We start from the raw sequence: 21,228 nt of genomic DNA on the forward strand, positions 1-21,228 counted from the left end.
TTACACAACGAACTATTGGACTGTTGTATTCTATAGAAGACAAGTCAAAAGTGAATTTCTGCTGTATTGGTTTCTAAGCTTTACTAACAGCAAAGGGTTTAAATTTCCTTAAAGAGAGCGAGATTTCTATGCCTCAATCTGACGTTGTTTGTTTATATTTCTATTTGTGTTGTAACTAAAATATCATTTTATTAGTAATTTCTCCAACATATTGTTATTTTTGTTGGTAATATTCTAAATTTTTTTTTTTTTTGAGGGGGGGGGGGGGGGGGGGTAATATTCTAAATTGGTTGTTCTAATACTCATCTTTAAAAATAAAAAATAAAAAGCTGCTCAACCCGTGGGTCCAACACAAGCCCGTGATCACTAACAAAACTATTCCCATTTATGCTTAACAAGTAGAAACCAATACAACAACAGTACGTTTTTTAATGAGTCACGTGAGTGTCTCATGCTTACTTTTTTTTTTTTTTTTTTGAACGAACATGCTTACTTAAACTAAAGCTACACGACCTGCAGCACATTTGCTGATATATATTAAAATCTTAAAACTACTGTCGTTTAGATAGAAAATACAAATTGTTATGAAAATCCAAACCTTGTTAAGAAATGTGTTCAGAGCAGTGCTGAGTATTTCTCCATTGGTATGAAAACAAAATTTCATCCTTCCAAAATCTGCATTTCTGTTGCTTGGCAGAAACCTCCTCTTGGGTGGGCAAAACTCAATACGGATGGCTCGGCTTTAGGCAATCCTGGCAGAGCAGGTGAGGGAGGTGTGATTTGGGATCATCTTGGTCACTGGATCAAAGGTTACAGCAGAGTTTGGGGACTACTAACAGTTTTACTGCAGAATTATGGGCCCTTAGAGATGGCCTCATCATTGTCAAGGAATTGGGGCTTTGTAACTTGATTGTAGAGTTAGATGCTTCAAGTGTTGTTCAGTTGTTATCTAGTGATAAGCCATATTTGTTAATGAAACCTTTATTGTCTGATTGCAGGAGCCTATACAGAACAATTCCTAACAAACGGATACAGCATGTATATCGAGAAGCAAATCAATGTGCTGATGCACTAGCTAGATTGGGATCAAGTGTTGTTTCCTCTTTTGTTGTTTTTGTTGAACCACCGCCTGTGGTGGTCAGCTTGCTAGCCCTTGATGAGGCTGGCTTTTGTTGTAATAGACTTGTTTGTTGTTAATCATATAATCTCCCTTTCTTACCAAAAAAGAAAATACAAATTGTTTGCTAGTCTCCTAGGATATGCTGCAGTGTCTTCAACCTTTTTTTTTTTTTTTTTTTGATGGGAGAGTCTTCAACCTTCTTCATTCAATCTCTGAGACTCCTCTTCAAGACGGAGTGTGGGAGTTTGGATATTAATCACACCGATCTCGGACAATAGCACTGAAAATTGATTGAAGCGATTAGCTTTAATAAGTAAATCCGCAAATTATAGTTTTTTTTAGTTACTTTAAGATATTACAAATTTTAATATAATATTTATAAATTAATTTGTCACAATTAAAAAAAATTAATTTAGGACTGAATTACTAATCACATTCATAGTCATGTTAATTTTTAGAATTGTAGTAAAAATTTTATTGTCTTTGGCAGTTTTATTTATTAAAGAAAAGTTATATATATATATATATATATATTTATATTTATTTTTATATATTCATTTTTATCCGGGGTTTATACAAGTGTAGATTGTAGGTATATAACAGGAAGATTACAACAAAGATGATTCCAAAGTAACGCAATTTCTAAGAAACTGATGGCAATCTTCCACCCAAATTTATGAAGAGAGATGAGAAAAAGCACAATTAGCAAAAGGGGCCCGTATTTGTTGCTATGACCATAGCATAAACTGGCCAAAGCAAATCAAAAAGTCCCCAAATACTCATTTAAATCATCTATCAATAAACAGCCCCAAGCATTCAGACATAAACCTGGGGACTGTAAATCTTAATAAGTTAATAATAATGAACTGTTCAAAATTTTCCAAAATAATGTCCCCCAACCCCAAATATAAGAGTCCGTTTAATTCTAACAATTACAGTACACAAATGAAGCTATGAAACTACTTATGTTTATTTTATTTTTTATAATTGATGATATCAAAATGTAGAAATTTTCTGCTGTGAAAATCTTAGCAAAATAAATTGAACACTAAAAAAAAAAGTATTTTATCAAACACTACGTAATAAATCTCACCGCACTTAAATAGAATACATGAAAAATGAGTTATTAATAAAAGAAGTTTTATTGATGCTTATAATATGACGTACACACACTTTGCAACTCACATTATTCACTATTTCACTCATTGCTTATTTCCTTAGACTTGCTCTCACATTACTTATTCTTGGATATCTATATCACTTCTTATTGGATACTACGCACTTCTTAGATGCTACTCACTTATTCTCGGATATTCAACACTTCTATTAGATACCTTACACGCATAACCGAAGAAGCAATATATAGAACTTACAAAGGAGACATGACAACTAAATTGCAATTGTTGAAATCTGATTCCTACAAAGTTGCAATTGTTGAAATCATGGAGAAGAAAAATCAAGGAAAGAATCATGTATTCTTCACATTTTCTCCACACCTTGCTTGTAATCACACTCACACATGCAAAATAATTGATTATCACTGACCTAGTGCTAGATTCCGTGATGACTCTCACACAAAAGAGTTATCAATTCTTAGGTGAAAGAAATTTTTCAATAAAAACAAGATAAAAGAGACCCATACTTGTATTTTGGGGAAAATAATATTCTAGATATATGTTTCTTCTCTCTCCCGATAAAGTATACCTTCTCATGTTTAGGACCTGAGAAAAAGAAAGGGAATATATATATATAAGGGGAAATTGTCAATTACAAATTATGTATATTTTAATAGAGACGGGTTCAAGTTGGTACATGACAACCAAAATTGTTGTCCATGGCAGGGAGGCTAACTAACACTCATCAAGTCGGTGATCTCAACTATCAAATGCAAACAACCTTACTCCCATCGAAGACACATTTACCTTCTTCCTTTGGGATAAAATCGCTAGAACCAAACAAATGAGAAGGGGGGGGGGGGGGGGGGGGGGCGCATAGGAAGCTTAATAATGAGGCATTTCTCGCTAACCAGGCGTGCAGAATTCGGACATTCCTAACACATTTCTTACACTGCACAGTTTCTAATAATGGATCACATTCTTGGAGTTCTCTGCCAGAGGAGAGGGAAAAGAAAGAAAAGGGGTGCCTCATTGTTTTGGCTACATTAAAAAAGTAGTTTCTTGAAAGCAAAAATGCAAAATAAATTTGAGTTACAAGCAAGAAGGAAATGCTTGAACAGGAAAACTTCTACTACCAAAATCTCATTACAAACAGCAAGTTAATCTACCTCCAAAAACCAGCACCTTTATCATTTTTTTTTTCAACAGAAGATTTCAAAATTATTTAATACTTAATACCAAATTTTTTTCACTAGAAGAAACACAATATTTCAATTCCATGTCGTACATGGAAAAAATCTTGGATGAGACGGGCACATGTGCCCATTGTCTCACAAGATAACATCTCCGTATATGATACATACCCAAGAAAACAACCACATATATAGTGCCTCTTATAATGAGTTCTTAAATTTATAATGAATGCTACAAGGTTTTTTAAATTCACATTTAAAAATTCATAATAACATGTCTAAGAATGAATCTTGATGACAGAGTTATAATTTTCTCATGAAAAGAAGCAAGTTTCGTGAGGGGGTCTATACCCAAATTCAAAAGAAATCACAAATTTTTTTTCATTGGGACAATTTATCAAACAAATAAAATGCAAAAAGAATGAACCTAAATTGTGAACTCAGTTTGAGCATGGAACCCCTGAACTGAAGACCCAATACAAAAGTCACTTAAATCATTCCACTTCACACGGGTATCAGAGATAAGCAAGGTCAAACTCAATATTGCTTCTTAGTATAAGCAAGGTCAAACTCAATATTGCTTCTTAGTTCTTCCACGACTCAACGAGTTTGATTAATGCTACACGAGATGACCCGCCCTCACACACTGTAGCCTTAGCTCCTTCTTTCAAAGCAATAACTCGTTCCCTAACAGTGGAGTTATTGTTTTCTGAGTCCATTAACTCTCTAACTCGCTTCTCCACCTCTGTTGCACTCACAAACCCGTCCTTTGACTCGTTCATCCACAACGCAATTTTCACATCCTCCACCAACACCACCCTGTTAAACCTTTGCTCAGCGTAAAGGGGCCACGCCACCATTGACACTCCAGCACACACCGCTTCAAGCACTGAGTTCCATCCACAATGACTCACAAACCCACCAACCGAGTTGTGATTCAACACGGCCACCTGTGGTGCCCAGGACTTCACTACCTGTCCCCTCTCTTTCGTACGACCCAAGAAACCCTCAGGAAGTAACGAATCCAAATCTGGGTCAGGCTGAGTTGACACAGCCAAGCTATGATTTTCATCACCACTAGGTGGATTACGCACCACCCATAAGAACCTGTGCCCACTATTTTCCAACCCTGAAGCTATCTCCTTCAACTGCTCTATAGAGAATAACCCCAAGCTTCCAAAGCACAAAAACACAACACTTTGACTCGGTTGCGAGTCAAGTCACGTTAAGCACTCGTGTGCCAGGGCCTCATCTTCATTGTGACCACGACTTAATGGTCCTATGTAGTACACAGGGGGTGTGTGATTGTCCGGGACGCATAGCCCATCAGCTATTGCTTGAATAGCTCGTGGCTCCAATGATTCAAAGGTGTTGACAATTATTCCTGCTGAATTAGCCAATGTGATTGAGTATTCTAGAAAGCACTTGTTATTGAGTAATATTTTTGGCAAATCAGAAGATTGAAATGGTGGTACTCCAGGAACGTTAAGGATCTGGGTTTTATTGAGGTCTTTGAAATTTATGGTGCTGTTTTTTTGGATGGTAGGGAGATATAGTTTATAAGTCAGAGCAGCGGCACCGGAAGTTGAAAAATGGTAGCCGGGGATGTTGAGTTTGGCTGCAATGGAAAGAGCATTAGAGCAAAAGAAATCCACGATGAATGCTTGGATGTTGTAGCTTTTGGAAATGGAAAGGAGAGATTGGTGGACATTGGGATTGTTAAGGTTTATGAACTCAAAGATAAGAGATTCAATGCTTGAATTAGAGGTATTGGGAGGAAGAGTAATGGTGGGGTGATTGTGAAAAGTGATGTATGGTGTGGTAGAAGACACAGCAGCTATGTTTGGAGCTGTGGAGCTAGCTCCATACGGTACTGGAGCGATAAGAATGTGGATGGTGAGTGAAGGCTGGTGGGTGTGTATTAGTTTGCCTAGCTCTACCATGGGAATCAGGTGGCCGGCGGCTGGTGTTGTGTATAGAACTATGGCCTCCATAGCTGCCGAGAAACTAGTGCGGGAGTGTCGGTATCGAATTCAATGGAGAAGATAAAACTTAAAAGGAAATAGACCAAATGATTGGTGGTCTTTTTTTAAAAGAAAATTACAGTACTATAGTCTCTTCTAATTTTTTTACAATAAATTTTACAAAATGAGGTGACAAATTAACATATATGATTAATTCAGCCACACCTAGGTTCGAATCCCGCTATCTGCAGGAGTTCGTTGGTGGGCATTCTTAGTGGAGTAACTCCCCACACAATGGTACAGGCGGGCCCCCGAGATCAGGCTACCTCGTCCGAGGCCATTTGGCGCCCTATCCGAGGGTGTAATATAGCCATAAAGGCCCCCATTTTTGTTTCTCAAAAAAAAAAAAAAAAAAAAAAAAAAAATTCAACCAGATCTATAGTGGCAGTTTTTGGGGTTATAGCCGCTGTCTAAAAACGCTGCTATAGCCCTACTTTTTTGTAATTAAAAAAAAAACCATATATAATTAAAGATAAAGTTTAGTTACAAAATTAATTGTAACCTTAGGCTACAAACTCATTCAATATCTTTTTATTAGAGGTGAATTTTGATAAATCCACAATTGAATTACATATTTTTCTTATATTCTCCACGTTTGCAAAATTTCCAGAAAATTAAAGATTAATAGCCATGTGGCCCATATCATTTATAAATTTTTAAATTGCGAGTTTCTGTAATTTAAAATTATGTATAAAATATAAGTTTATAGATTATATAGTAAATAATATCTGATAAAAATGGCAACAGATCGGGTTTAGGTCGGGTTTTTTAATACCCGAACCCGACCCGCGAGTCTGCCCCCCAAAACCCAAACATTAAACGGTTTTTTTTTTTTTTAACCCCAAACCCGCCCCATTAGGCCCCACCCAGCCATGCCACAATTTGGGCCCAAAATGTGGCCCAAACCATGGCCAAATAATTTTTTTTTTAAAAAAGGCCTGAAGCCAGACCGTGACCCAATCAAATTTCTTTTTATGTTTGCTCATATTCGAGCTTGAATATGGGCAAACGTAATTTTTTATACTAGCAAGAGTATACTTAGGTAGAGAAAATCAATGAATGAAATTCCCATATACAAAACTTGTTGAAAAATAATAAAGATTTGAACTTTGGTAGAGAAGATCAAAGAATGAAATTAGAAAATTGAAAAATAAAAAGACCAATCAGGAAATTATGGATGAACAATGACCAAAGATTTATGATTTCCCCTTTCAAAATCACAAATTCAAACACAAATCCTAACACAAACACAAACATAGAAATCACAAACACAAAATTTTCAAATTTATGATTTTCCCTTTCAAAATCACAAACACAAACACAAATTTCAGATTTATGATTTTCCCATTCAAAATCACAAACACAAACACAAATATCACAAACACAAACATAAACTCACTTGATTGATACGAAATGAACCTAGGAAAAAAGAAAAAGAAAAAGATGGAGAACGATGGTGGAGAAACATGGAGGGAGCGAGGCGGCTGGGCTGAGCCAAGGCAAGGGACCGAATGAGGGTATGGCCGGTGGCAGTGATGCAGGGATGAGAGTGAGAGCGGGCCACTCGGTAAGGGTGAAAGGGTGAGGGAGGGGGGCAACTAGGCTGAGGAGGCTGAGAGGCGTTGTATGTTGAGAGAGAGTTGAAAGAAAATGATAGGTTTAGGGTTATATATATATATATATATATATGGGTATTTTTGAAATTTTAGTTTTATTCTAAATGGGTCGGGTTCGGCTTCAACTTCGGCTTCAGCTTCGGGGCAGGTATTGCAAAACCCGAACCCGATTTGGGTTTTATTTTAAAAACCCAGACCCGGCCCTATTGTTTATCGGGTTAGGTAAAACTCAAACCATTAGGGTAGGGTTGGGTCGGGTCGGGTCAGGTCAGGTAACAATTGTCATCCCTAATATCTGATTGATACAAAATTTGACATGTGTATTAAGAGCATAAAAAACATGCAATTCAACGGTTATATTTTCAAAATATACAGTAATATTTATTTTATTAAGTCAGTTTATAGTTTTACGCTACAACTAATTTTGTAACTAAACTTTGTCCTATAATTAATTAGTAGATTTTAACAACTTAATAAAAAAATATTTAAATTAATATTTTATAACAGATGATAGTTTATAAGACTTATATAGTAAAATTTATATTGTTTTTAATATAATTTTCTTTGTAAATTAACTTATGCTTTTTAGTGGCCTGTTGTCTTGCTTTTTAATTTTAAGTTGTTAGTGTGCATAATTTAAAAAAAAAAAAATGAAAAAAAAACTAATTTAAAATATAAAAACCGGAAGTGCCATACATGCTGCCATTTAATATTTCTATGGTTGAGTTACTTTAAGGCTATAGTTAATTAAGTTAGTAGAAGAATATATCTCTCAAAACAAAGTTAGTAGAAGAATATTGTATAACTTTGGTTACTAATGATTCCTACAATATTTTCCACGACCTTTTGTTTTAGAAATAAAATAATATTTCTTACACATCATTTTGAATTTATCTGCAGATCGAATCTTTTTCAAGCCCAATCATACCTACAGTAAAAAAAAAAAAAAAAAAAAAAGTCCAATCATACCTATTAAAAAACGTGGTATGTTTCTTGTAAGGACACAATTCTCTGGCGGCCCAATAAGGATGTTGGGCTCGCGCACGGAAGATCCCTCACAATATAATTTGTAGAGAGTGGGCTTGAAAAGCTAGCCGCTGGTCACGGGGCGATGCCGATCCTGGCTTTATAGGAATTCAGGTAGAAAAAGGAGTTGGGCCTGAACATTTAAGCCCTAAGACGTCGCACCCTATGGGATGGGACTCCTCGGAGTTGATCCGAGGACCATTGAGGTCTTACCCCGGTTATCCAACGACGGACTTTCTTCAGTGAAGTCCGGTGTTGTTGAGATGTTCTCCCCCCTGTCCTCTTTCTTTTTTCTGGTGGGATGGGCTCCCCTCTAGATTTATTTACTTTCTTCTTTTATACTCGTCTGTGTTCATTGTCCTTCGTCCACGTGTAGGGTCAATCTTTACAAGACTGATATTTGTCCCATCAGTCTAATCCCAGAATTGTTGGGTATGGTTGATAAGGCTGCAGAGTACGGCTCTGTCACGTGTTGGGTCTTATCCGGAAAGGTAGTAAGGATAACTTTCCCAAGATATTTTGGATCTCCTTACAAATTCGTCCCTGTACCAGTTTTATCCCTTCATTTCGGTGGGATTCAGGATCTGCCGAGGACCAAACTGTCCTCGGCTGCCTTCCAAAATTGTTTTGTGCTCTGTACTGTAGAGCTTGGGCCACAGCTCTCCTCGGATTGGGCCTTCGGATTTTCCAGGAGCAATTGGGCTTGGTCCTTAAATTATTGGGCCCCACATTTCTAATTATATATTTAGGTAATAATGGTGGCCTAATATTAAATAAAGACTAGGTTAGGTCTAAACCTTTCATAATACATACAAAAATGATAATAAATAAATAGAATACAAATATCCTACATGATCAAAAACAACCAAATCTTTGTTGTATTTAAGAAAATTAAGGGTCTATTTGGTAAGAGATTTCTAGTAATATTGTTGTTGTTTTATGAAAATATATGTGAATAAAAAAGTGTGTAAAAATACATGTAATATTGTTTAAACACTAAAAACTGTTGTTTAAATAATTGTTTGCCAAAATGTTCCCCAATACCTTGGTGTACCGGCTCATTTCTATCATTTCAATAGTATCTTATTTCAGATCGGCCCAATACCAAGGTGTACCGGCCCAAAAATTGAACGTGCCATCTTTGCATAGTAGTTTCTTCTTCTTGTCCGGTGCATGCCACTGTTTCTTTTAATTTCTGTGTTTTTGCTCTACATAGAAAGTAGAAACCAATGAGTTTTACCGCCAACAAACAACAATTGCTATACGGAGCCACACACAATTGGTTTCTACATAGAAAGTAGAAACCAATGAGTTTTACCGCCAACCCATCACCCACCCACCCACCCCCCAATTTTAAAAAATTAATTTATAGTATGTATATTATTTACATTTTAAAAAATATAGGATGTAAAAATTGAAGTTAGCTCCCCCAAATTTTGAGTTATTTCAATGGTGCTATTAAGAGAAAGAGAAATTATATTAAAATCATATAATTTAAGAGGTTTAACAAATTAAACTATGTAGAAAATGATAAATTTTTGTACATGTCTAATAGTAGAAATACATGATTTTTATATACTCATTAAAATTTAGAAGATGATAAATTCTTTTAGTAAATTAATTTATATATACGTGTGTGTGTAGAGATTTGTCTTAACTAATATATTAGCATCACAAGTTGGCCCCTTCAAACCAAAATTTCTGGCTCCGCCCCTGACTATATCTTTCTTCTTAAATATCTTTTACAGTTTTACTTTTCTCCTTTTATTTAAAAGACTTACTTAATGGGCAGACAAGTCTTCGGCCTTCTCTTCATTTTTTATTCTTCTAATTCATGGGAAATTGTTTTGTTATTGGGTAAATGGCTCGGACTTAAGATACTTTGGACATGTTTGCATAAAAAATGGTAAGAAATTAGATTATAATTAAATATAACTATATAAGTCAACATAGTATACACAATTTTTTTAAGGATCATTGAGCCTAATTTAATTCATTTTTGCTAGAACGTGCTCTAGATTCCGCTTGAGTAAAATCTTCAATCTTGCTCAGTGAATAGAAGTGGTTTCTAGAATTACAAAGTAAATAACACAAAATTACCACACTTTTCGTTATAGAATTAGCCAATACTAAATTTTCTAACAAAACATACAAAAAATTTACTCAGCGTTAGCCGTAAATTAGACATTGAAAAGATTTATATTGAGAATTTCTCATCACGGTTGACGAGCAAAAGTATTTTCATAACTTTAGTATACAACCATATGTTCCTCATGTTACATCAATCGTCAATAGTATTTTACATCAATTATCAATCGAGTTCGTTAACGGCACTCCATTTTATGTTCCTTATATTCTTAACATGCATATTAAATTTCGTTCAAATCAAATGTTATTTACTATTCGATTAATAAACTTATTTTTTATACACAATTTTAAATTACAAAAACTTGAAATTTTAACATTTGTTTAATGATCTTTGATTTTCTTGAAATTTTACAAACCTGAATGATATAATAAGAATATTTAATCTAACGGTTAAATTTTCAAAATTTTTACTCAATATAAAGATATATAAAGAGTTTCAATGATTTTTCTTTAAACTAGTTTAGAGAGAAATTCTATTCATCAATATGAATCTTTTTTAAATTAAATATTATGTTAGTGAAAACTAAATTGTTACATTTATACAAGTTTTAGAAGGAATTAAAAAGTGTCATTTCATTAAACTTTTAGAAGTACGTCGTTTTGTAAAATCTTAAGAGAGCTAGATTGGTTTAATTTACCCAGTTTATAATAAATGCTAGATGAACGGTTCGACCAAGTCAAAATTTGATTGATCAGATTAAAGTGGACTGTTATTCCTATTACATAAAACATATTTTTTTGTTTGATCAGTTTAGGCGGGTTAATGGTTCTTGTTCAAATTTTATTAAGCCTAATCCAGAGTGAGAGAAGGAGAATAAGATGTTGATGCATGAGTGCTGACCTGCATTTCAGTTTTTATTTTACGGTTCTCTAGTTTCTTCTAAAGATCTAAGACAACCGTGGGCCAGAAAGCAGAGAAAGCAAATAAATATAGAGTTCTTTCTAGTTTTTTTCCAGAGCAAAATACGAGATCTTTCTAGAGTGAAGATTAGAAATTGAAAGCCCATGAGTGTAAATCCAAGCCCTATTTAGTGGTTTGACCATATGGCAAGTTGAATTTGTGTGCTGTGACTGGAAGCTACGAGAGACATAGTCTTTTTGCTGATATGGCAGCACATGGTCATGGAAGAAACCACACACTTGGGGCGAGTCATAACCTGGGGAATGGGGTAGGTGGACACAACCTAGGAAATGACTTTGTACTTCCATGTAAAACAATGCCACCCCAGAACCAGAAACAGCATCTAAATGGACCAACCATCATTATAAAAACTTAGTCCATTCTATTATGTCTCTTATTGCTGTCCAGCTATTTAGCAACTTTAGTTCCCACTCTGACTCCACCAGCCAATTTTTATATTCAAAGAAAAAAAACATTCCTCTTAGTATGATCCCCACTTGGACCAGTATATATAGCCAACATACAAAATCCATTCCAGAAACCACTTGAAGTCATAAACTAGCATCTAAAAACAGTGTCTATGGCTGCTTCTTTTTCATATTATAATTCAAATGTCTTTGTAGTGGCTGTGACCACATCTCTTTTGGTTGGCTCCTTGTTGGTGGCCTCAGCTGGTAACTTCAACCAAGATGTTGATATCAAATGGGGAGATGGCCGTGCTAAGATACTCAACAATGGCAAGCTTCTTACCCTCTCTCTTGACAAAACCTCTGGCTCGGGCTTCCAATCTAAGAATGAATACTTGTTTGGAAAAATTGATATGAAACTTAAGCTTGTCCCTGGCAATTCTGCTGGCACAGTCACTGCCTACTATGTAAGTTCATGTCCAAATATTTGTTGCTTAAAATCACAATAAACTTCATAGTTTTTGTCACAACTTATTGAAGCGGTAGATTGTGATTAGTGTAACATTAATTTATTATCAGATAATTATTGACATATACTAATCAAGCTTGTCAGGTTGGTAATTGTGAAATTTGTTCAATCATTATCTAACCAATTGGTCAGAGCTTTAATTTATACAAATATGTAAAAATGTTTATGTTGCAGTTACGCTCACAAGTTTCATCATGGGATGAGATAGACTTTGAGTTCTTGGGGAACCTGAGTGGTGATCCTTATATTGTCCATACTAATGTTTACACCCATGGCAAGGGCGACAGAGAGCAGCAATTCTACCTCTGGTTCGACCCCACGGCTGACTTTCACACTTATTCCATACTATGGAACCCAGGAAACATTATGTAAGTAATTAAGCATAAACGTCCATGTATATGATGAGTAGTAATTGTCTCACACTTTCAATACCCATACTTTACACATATACATCATTTAAAAAGTGTGTATATTGTATTCACAATTTTTTTTCAAAATGTGTACGTAGATATTGTGAATATTGGGATTGTGATACAATAATTTTCCTAAAAATATATTCCATGATAAACTCAATTGAGAACATGACATTTTAAAATTTATTTTTACATTGAAAAAGTTAACAGATGCTTTAAGATTATTGATTTAGGAAATATTTTTAGTAACTTTTTAGGTGAAAAAAAAAAAAAAAAAAACTTATTTTTTTGACATTTTTTTTTTAAATATTTCTAATGAAAATGGTATCAAAACATTTTTTAAATGGTCTATTAGCAAATACCTTAAAACCACATATTAACTTTTATATTTTACATTTTCACGGTTTGTATTTATTTTTACATTTCACATAGTACAAATTACCATGATTAGATTTATAAATTTAATTAAAAAAAAAAAAGAGAATATCACTTTTTTTTGGGTGGCTTCTCGCATTGGCTTGTGCATCACTAATTTGTTTCTTTATTCAGATTCTACGTTGATGGTAGACCAATTAGAGAGTTCAAGAACTTGGAGTCTTTTGGCATTCCTTACCCGAAGAACCAGTCAATGAGGGTGTACTCTAGCTTATGGAACGCTGATGATTGGGCCACAAGAGGAGGGCTTGTGAAGACGGACTGGACTCAAGCACCTTTCACTGCTTCCTTCCGGAGCTTCAATGCCAATGCTTGTATTTGGTCTAATGGTGTGTCTTCTTGTAGCTCATCCAACTCTACCAGTAATGCATGGCTCTCCCAACAGCTCGATTCTAGGAGCCAAAAGAGGCTGACATGGGTGCAGAAGAATTACATGGTCTACAATTATTGCTCGGACACAAAGCGATTCCATCAGGGCCTCCCACTGGAATGCACTGTCACCACCAAGGCATAGGATGCAAAATTTCGTAGGAAAATTTTTTACGTGCTCAAGTTATTGTTTCTATTGCACGGAATTTGTTTTCTTTGTGCCATTTTGATTATTAAAAAGACAATAACGGACCTTTTTAGTAGTGGGATGTACTATAAATTGATAAAATTAAATGCTTGATAAAGTTTTCTTTTTGCTAGAGGAACATCGAAACTATGCATGAATATTTTAGCAAGGAGTAGAATGGGACCCTAAACACACTGAAAAAGAATATAATGTTCTATTTGGACTAATAAAGTTACAAATGGGACTCTAGGTTTGTTAGCTTAGGCCTAGCCTGATTAAATTTAACGTCCCTTGCAATATTTATTTAATTTTTCATTTTTACTACACGTTTTTTTAGAGAAAAATTTCTACACGTTTGTTCAACAGGCTAAAGTACAATGTCATATGTTTGCTTGTGTTTTGGCAATGAACGGATATATAGGACCATTCATCAAAAAAAGAATGGATGGGGCTTAGGAGGTTACGAAGTTTTGGTGTTTTATTTGCCTCTGTAAGGTGTTTTCTTTGAATGGATGAATGTACAAATAAGCCAAGTAGTGACATTTTTTTTTAATATGGGAGTGGCATTGCAGTTTAAAAAAGAAAAATGTTGGATAGGTAATGCATTTGTTTTATTTTTTACATCTTTTTCAACCGGTGAAAAAGCACATGCAATGCATTTGCTTGTCTTTCCACAATTCAGTGGAAGTCTGTAAATTAGTACAATTTGGCAGAAAAATTATTAGGTACATTTAGGATACAAGTATATAATATCCCCATCCCGTATAAATGTTAAATTTTATTATGAATTAAATATGTGAAAAATATTATTATGTGAGATGATGAAATACCATGCTATTGTATTTTTAAGAGTACTAAATAATTACTTTGTTTTGTAATGTGATGTCATCATTTCTCATATATCCTACCTTTTAATTAATGTACTCACCTTCAAATTAGGGGCATATCCTTTTTAATTCCCAGTCAATTTCTTGAGCCATTACTTATTATTTTTTCCTCCAAATCTGGTAACATGCACTTTCCCTACCCAGTTGATCCAAGAGATGAGCTATGCTAGAGTCTCCAAATTAATTTAACATATTCTTGTAGCAAGAGATGAGCTATTCTAGAGTTAATGAAACTGAACTTTCATTCAGACTTCCAAATTTTATATATTTATTGTTATATAGATGTGACTGCTTACAAATACAAGGTGTGTAGAACATTTGAAGCGGTCTGTGATGGATAAAGGAGAACATAGAATGGAGAAAACAGGTGAAATTTAAGTGGTTTGATGGTACAACTTACATCCACTCACAAGAGCTTAACGTTACATTTTTCTTATTCAACTTTCTTGAAAATCTGATTAAAAAAATTTTGGGAAATCAGGGAATGGGAGCAAGGTCTAACCGGTTTGATATGTATGTTTCATTCTATTTGAATCACAATAGCATATTTATTTAAGAGGAAATAGATGAAATTATTTGACTAATTTGAATCCATGGATAAATTTAATTACATGGCCTAGACTTTTAGAGTGAACCACCAGTCCCCTATATATATCAAGCTAGCTATAGGTGCAAAGGGAGAAAAATCTCATTTGATAACATAAGTACAATATAAATTAATTTATACAGCTGTATAAGAATAGCCTATATTTTGCGCATATTTTTTATTTATAAGCATAGCCTATTTTTTTTAATAAAAATAAAATTGATATATTATGATTCAAACTTTAGTTCTCTTTCAAAGAGAGACCAATTACAAGGTTTGTTGGTAATTTTAAAAATTTTTATTATAAGCATAGTCAAACAAATGGAAGCCCAACAAAATAAAAGCTGAAAAAATATAATATTGTGATAATAGAAAATAAGAGAAATAGAAAATGGGAAAGTTGGTAGCATAGCCAAATGGAAGAGGTTTGAACACAGTAGATGCGACAAAAATGACAAAGTTGCAATTTCATATGTTGAGGGGCCAGTTGATTCATAAACTATGTAGACGTGTTTCCATTTAAGTAATACACGGCAATGACCGAAAGCCCATACATGCAATGCTGTGGTGGCGGGGTCCTATGAAACGCACTACGCTTACATCTTTGGAATTTGGTGTTTGGTTTCTGCTCAAACCGCGTGTAATGGTTGGACATTCATCACCAATATGAGGATTGAGGCGGCACCGACCCCAATTGTCTCTCTCAAATATCTAGCAAAATTTGTGAAAGTTTTATGAAAAGATCAAACGCTGTAGTCAATGTCTAGCTGTTACCAACTCTCTCTAATACACCAACTCTAACTATATTCTATTCGGCAAGAATTAGGAACCTTCTAATTAGACACCTCTTCACCCCTATATAAATTGTGCAAAAATATGACTTAGTTGCACATCAAAATCTTAGTTCAAGACAAACACTAAAGTTTCACTACTGTTTATCATAAACAACCTCTCTATCTCTTTAATATTGTTGCTTTCAAAACATCAACCAATGGCTTCTTTCTCTTTAATTCGTTCATCTTGTCTGCTAGTTGTGATAATGGCTAGCTCTCTGATGTTGGCTTTTGCGGGTAATTTCTACCAAGACTTTGACCTTACATGGGGAGATGGCCGAGCTCAGATACTCAACAATGGAGAGCTTCTTACTCTCTCCCTTGACAAAGCCTCTGGCTCTGGTTTCAACTCCAAGAATGAGTATCTGTTTGGCAAGATTGATATGCAACTCAAGCTTGTTTCTGGTAACTCTGCTGGCACCGTGACTGCCTACTATGTAAGTTCTTGTTGACAATATTGTTGCTCCTAAAAATTTATCCAATGAGGTATTTCAACTTGTTAGTGATTAGATATATTAAAGATACTAATTTTTTACATAGCATATGCTAATAATGACTTACATATTGCAGCTACGCTCAGAAGAATCATTGTGGGATGAGATAGACTTTGAATTTTTGGGCAACCTAAGCGGTGATCCATACATTGTTCACACAAATATATTCAGCCAAGGCAAAGGCAATAGAGAGCAGCAATTCTACCTATGGTTTGACCCCACCGCTGATTTCCACACCTATTCCATTCTTTGGAATCCCCAACGCATCATGTAAGCACAAAATCCATTCAATATATATCTCAGAATTGGTTTTTACTATTGTGGTTCTTCCTTTCTTAAAACTACATATACTGACACCTTTTTTGTTCTTTTCTCAGATTATCTGTAGATGGCACTCCCATTAGAGAGTTCAAGAACTTGGAGTCAATTGGCGTTCCATTTCCAAAGAACCAGTCCATGAAGATACACTCAAGCCTCTGGAATGCTGATGATTGGGCCACAAGGGGTGGACTTGTGAAGACAGATTGGACAAAAGCACCTTTCACAGCTTCCTATAGAAACTTCAATGCAAGTGCTTGTGTTTGGTCCTCTGGGGCATCTTCTTGTAGTTCAACTTCACCTTCCACCTCAGGTAGCAATGCTTGGCTCTCCGAACAGATGGACTCAACAGGCCAAGAGAGGCTCCAGTGGGTGCAAAAGAATTACATGATATACAACTACTGCACAGACACTAAGCGATTTCCTCAAGGCCTTCCTCCAGAATGCACTGCCACAAACACGTCCTAAATACAACACATATTCCTCATACTTTTCCCCATTTAGTCATATACTTGCTTCTGAAAGTTGTACAATGCAATTACTTCATTCGTTATATATGTTGTAACCACAAAACTTGATACAATAATATTGATCACTTTCACAGAGTAACATGACTAATTGATACGTAGAAATATATACGTGACTTGTTATTATTATTATTATTACTATTATTATTACTACGCACATCGTTAAGAGATAAGCTGGGATGTGTTGATAGGTGCTCGTAGAGACAGAGCCACGATTTCAAGTGATCCAGTGGGTGCCAATATTTTATATTTGTGTATGTAAATATTGCTGAAAGTGTTCTTAAAACTTAAAGCCCAAAGGTCTAAGTACTTCACTTAATTTAATATATATATATATATATATATAAAATAAAATTAAACGCACCTCATATGAGCCTTTTTGGCGCTTTTGAAGATGCACAAAGTAAACCTAGGTGTGCATTGAAATTTTTTGTTAAAAAATATATAAATCATTAAGATTAATTGTTTAATTTTGAAAGAAATGACATGAATCATTGATTTATTATGAAAACACTATACTTAAAGTACTATATTACATGCACAAAAATTGTTTAAATATCAAAAGACAAGAACCAAAAAGGATGATAAATGTTTGATTGAGTGCTGAATATTTACAAAATTGGAAATGTGACCCACCTGTTTGATCAAACTCGATCGGCCCCAAAGGAATCGATGGTCAGCAATGGGTTATCGCCCTAAAACCCGACCCTCAGAGCATCAGCAATAAAAGTGTTAAAAAATTATAAAGCTATTTTCAATTCCTCAAAACTCCAAAAAATGCCCAACATCAATGGTGCCAAAGCCAAAATTTTTTGGCAACTTGCTATAGTGAACTACCAAGACTAGTAGTTCACTGTAGCAAGAAGGGATAAAAAAAAAATACTTTATTAAATTTGTGCCTTTTGTTGGGTTTTTTTGGTAGAGAGGAAGAGGGAAGAAGTGAGAAAGAAATTAATGAAAAAATGAATAGTGTCTAGCTAATGGAAAAAAGAAAAAGAAAAAGAATTGATGCATGGTGTGTTGTGAAATTGTGTGTTCAAATAGATAAAGTAGCATTTTGAAATGTTAAATACTAAAAATTTTAGCTCCTCCGATAATATGGATACTCTTATTGGCCGATCCATGGGTGTGGGTGTTTGTCACTCGTCTAACTTGACCCCCTGGCCTATATCTCCCACCCCTCCTTCATTAGGTCATCTCTTTCATTCGAAGTCTCCAATCTCACTTGCCTTTCTCTTGCACCGAAGACCTCATATCTGGCACCAACATTCAGTCCAATCGAGTTGTCTGATTAAGTTAAATGGTGACAAGATTTGTTTCTTTTGAACACTTTGTTAATTTGTATACGGGAGAAAAGGAGGGAAGAGAAGGGATTAGAAAGGAAGTGACCTAAATTTCAAATATTAATTTGGTTACAATTATGGAAGGGAAGAAGAGAGAAAAATGAGGGATTGTATTTCTCCTAGGCCCAGAAATTTGTGCCTGCCCAAAACGGATGGATGAGGAGGGAATAATGAAATTATAGTAGTCTAATTTTAAAGGAATTTATTGAAATGCACTTTGGTTTTAAAGGTGATAAAAAATGTCAAAGATAGGTAAGGGCATAAAGGTAAAAATACACAAAATACCTTTCCTTCCCCTTTTAAAACCAAACAAAGGAAAGAAAGGAAGCTAACTTTCCCTACTTTCTTTTCTCTTTCCCTTCCCTTTCTCTTTTCCTCTCTCTTCCCTCCCCCCTCCCCCTAACTACAACCAAACAAAGTATAAAGGAAATGGTCAGATCAAGTGGCAAGTTTACTCTCCACTGGAGCTTGAGTGACTAGTGAACAGTTGTAGTGGTTTATACTACTTAGTACTTAGGAATGTATTTTGTTTAGATTTTTTTTTCTATTATCATATGGAGACAAGGTTATGCATGAGATTCTACATAATAGGTTCACTTTCTAGATTGGTTTTTTTTTTTTTTTTTTGGAGAAACTCTAGCAATGTTTATAGAAAGAGTATATAAATTAAATGTTAATTGCGGAGCCTATAATTGTAGTCAATAATTGAATCATCTTATAACTTTTTCTTTTTTTTTTTGAGAAAGTGATAAAACATTATTGTGATTTAATTATTGTGATGATTCAAATTAAATCATCCTATAACTAATTGGATAATTTAAGGAATGTTTTATCCAACAAAAAAAAATTCCTAGTCAGCCTAGTATTAAAAAAACATTATTTTGTTTTTGTTTTTGTCTTTGTTGGTAAATGATTGTATCTTAATATATTTATAAACAACAATTTTGAGTATTATAATTTTTTAATACTATATGAATGCTTATTTGAAGTTTTTTTTTTTTTTTTTTTTTATACTCCGGCCTCCACTAGTTTCAAATCTTGGGTCATTTCCTGCTTGGAAGTAAATAGTAGAGTGGAGGTGACCATCTCGACTTGGGTATAGAGTATCATGAATAGGTCAATTGGCAACAAAATTAAGAAATAATTAGTCAGTAACATTTGCAATGCAGGAGAAATTTTTTTATTGTAATTTTTTAAAATATAAAATTTGATAATTATAGTAGTTATTAATAGGTCTTTATTATGATTATGTTTGAATCTAATATATAATTTATATTTATTCTATCATTTAAACATCATGTGTCAGTATTCTAATTAAAGGAAAATGCAAATATAGAAGGATTTATAAGAAATATTTATATAATTTAAAATTCAATTAAATTTTTTTTCATTAAAATAATAAGATGTAAAATTGTAAAACTTCAACAATTTTGTGATGCTATATTAAGAGGTCAATCAAAAGTCAAATGTTTTTTATTATTTATATATTACTAGTTGGTAACTCGTGTAATGTACGAAAAAGAACATAATATGATTTTTTTTTTTTTTTGTCTAAATAGGAAATGTGTAATAATTATGGTAATAATTATTAGGTAACCTTATGATTGTGTTTGTATATGAAACTGTACGGTGTACGACTAGAAACCATTCTTCCAGGCCCAAGGTCCATGAAAAATATTACACTTGGGCCTACCCCACCAAGTTTGGCCCATATGGGGGCCAGGAGTACTGGCCCACTAGCCCTTGTCTTGGTCTCTAAGCGTACCTCAGTGACTAAATAACTAGCACTAACACTAGTATTGTTCGATAATCTTCGGCAAACTAGTAATGCCCTAGGAAACTACGCTGCCGATCATATTTTGATGGTTGGCGCAAGTTCCAACGAGATAATTTCCATTCCCAACGACATTTATTCCTTGTCAAGAATAATTAGTTTGATCCCCACCCACACGAGTGGAGTTAGAACCTAATCATGGTTCCACCACTAATCTCAAGCTATATATAGCGAAAAGAACGAAGGAAAAGGGTTGAAAAATTGTATGTAAGATTATGAGAGTAACCGAGCACACCCCCAAAAAGTGTCCCTGTTGATGTCTAGTTCCAGAGCCCAAGCAGGGATTGCCCAAAGTAGGATACCCAACACCCACTATACAAGTAAATTGTAAGCCCAAAACCTAGGACTAGAAGAGGGACTTCGGGCACACATATAAACTATATATATAACTTTAATTTGGATTCTAATTGTGTTTTGACTTTGATATAATACCAGTTGTTAAGTGTTGCAAATGCAATGCATGAGAAATTTTAATATGATACGATTTTTATTCTCTCTTTTATTTTTTATTTTAAATATGAAATTTGACAATTATGGCACTTATTAAGAGACATTATTTTGAATGTGTTTTTATATAAAACTATATATTCTATCATTAGGTTTTTATTATAATTGTGTTTTGGTGTATGAAAAAATTACATTATATATTCTAATATTTAAATATTAAATAAAATACAATATATGTACCAAGATTTTAATGGAGTGTTTAATTATAGAATAAATTTTAAATTTAATTGAAAAAATATATTTATATTAAAATAATAACATGTAAAATTGAGAAGTCTTAAAAAATAAACTTATGTGACACAATATTACATCAACCAAAAGTCACACAACTTCAATCTTATGATATAATATAGATATAAGGTGCTGTGTGTGGTATAATTTACAACATCTTTCCTAAAAAGTTACCATGACTTTTG

At 34.1% G+C, this 21,228-nt stretch overlaps 3 protein-coding genes and 1 pseudogene across 4 annotated transcripts; 3 read left to right on the forward strand and 1 right to left on the reverse strand.

The window, feature by feature from the left end:
• The first annotated feature begins 646 nt into the window (after nucleotides 1-646).
• Nucleotides 647-1,197, forward strand: LOC115973988. The gene is made up of 2 exons (XM_031094221.1): nucleotides 647-764; nucleotides 851-1,197. The coding sequence occupies exons 1-2, from the start codon at nucleotides 647-649 to the stop codon at nucleotides 1,195-1,197; spliced, it is 465 nt and encodes a 154-aa protein (XP_030950081.1).
• A 2,453-nt stretch (nucleotides 1,198-3,650) lies between these two features.
• On the reverse strand, nucleotides 3,651-5,474 carry LOC115961724 (annotated as a pseudogene). Its single transcript, XR_004085321.1, has one exon. The product of XR_004085321.1 is annotated as a UDP-glycosyltransferase 88B1-like (transcript).
• Nucleotides 5,475-11,680: 6,206 nt separating this feature from the next.
• LOC115977409 (xyloglucan endotransglucosylase/hydrolase protein 22-like) lies at nucleotides 11,681-13,588 on the forward strand. Its single transcript, XM_031099238.1, has 3 exons — nucleotides 11,681-12,017; nucleotides 12,254-12,447; nucleotides 13,042-13,588. The coding sequence occupies exons 1-3, from the start codon at nucleotides 11,724-11,726 to the stop codon at nucleotides 13,439-13,441; spliced, it is 888 nt and encodes a 295-aa protein (XP_030955098.1). The 5' UTR covers nucleotides 11,681-11,723; the 3' UTR covers nucleotides 13,442-13,588.
• A 2,255-nt stretch (nucleotides 13,589-15,843) lies between these two features.
• Nucleotides 15,844-17,206, forward strand: LOC115977410 (probable xyloglucan endotransglucosylase/hydrolase protein 23). The gene is made up of 3 exons (XM_031099239.1): nucleotides 15,844-16,226; nucleotides 16,360-16,553; nucleotides 16,661-17,206. The coding sequence occupies exons 1-3, from the start codon at nucleotides 15,948-15,950 to the stop codon at nucleotides 17,067-17,069; spliced, it is 882 nt and encodes a 293-aa protein (XP_030955099.1). The 5' UTR covers nucleotides 15,844-15,947; the 3' UTR covers nucleotides 17,070-17,206.
• The last annotated feature ends 4,022 nt before the right edge of the window (nucleotides 17,207-21,228 follow it).

Source organism: Quercus lobata, chromosome 2 (genome assembly GCF_001633185.2).
Source record: "Quercus lobata isolate SW786 chromosome 2, ValleyOak3.0 Primary Assembly, whole genome shotgun sequence".
NCBI lineage: Eukaryota > Viridiplantae > Streptophyta > Magnoliopsida > Fagales > Fagaceae > Quercus > Quercus lobata.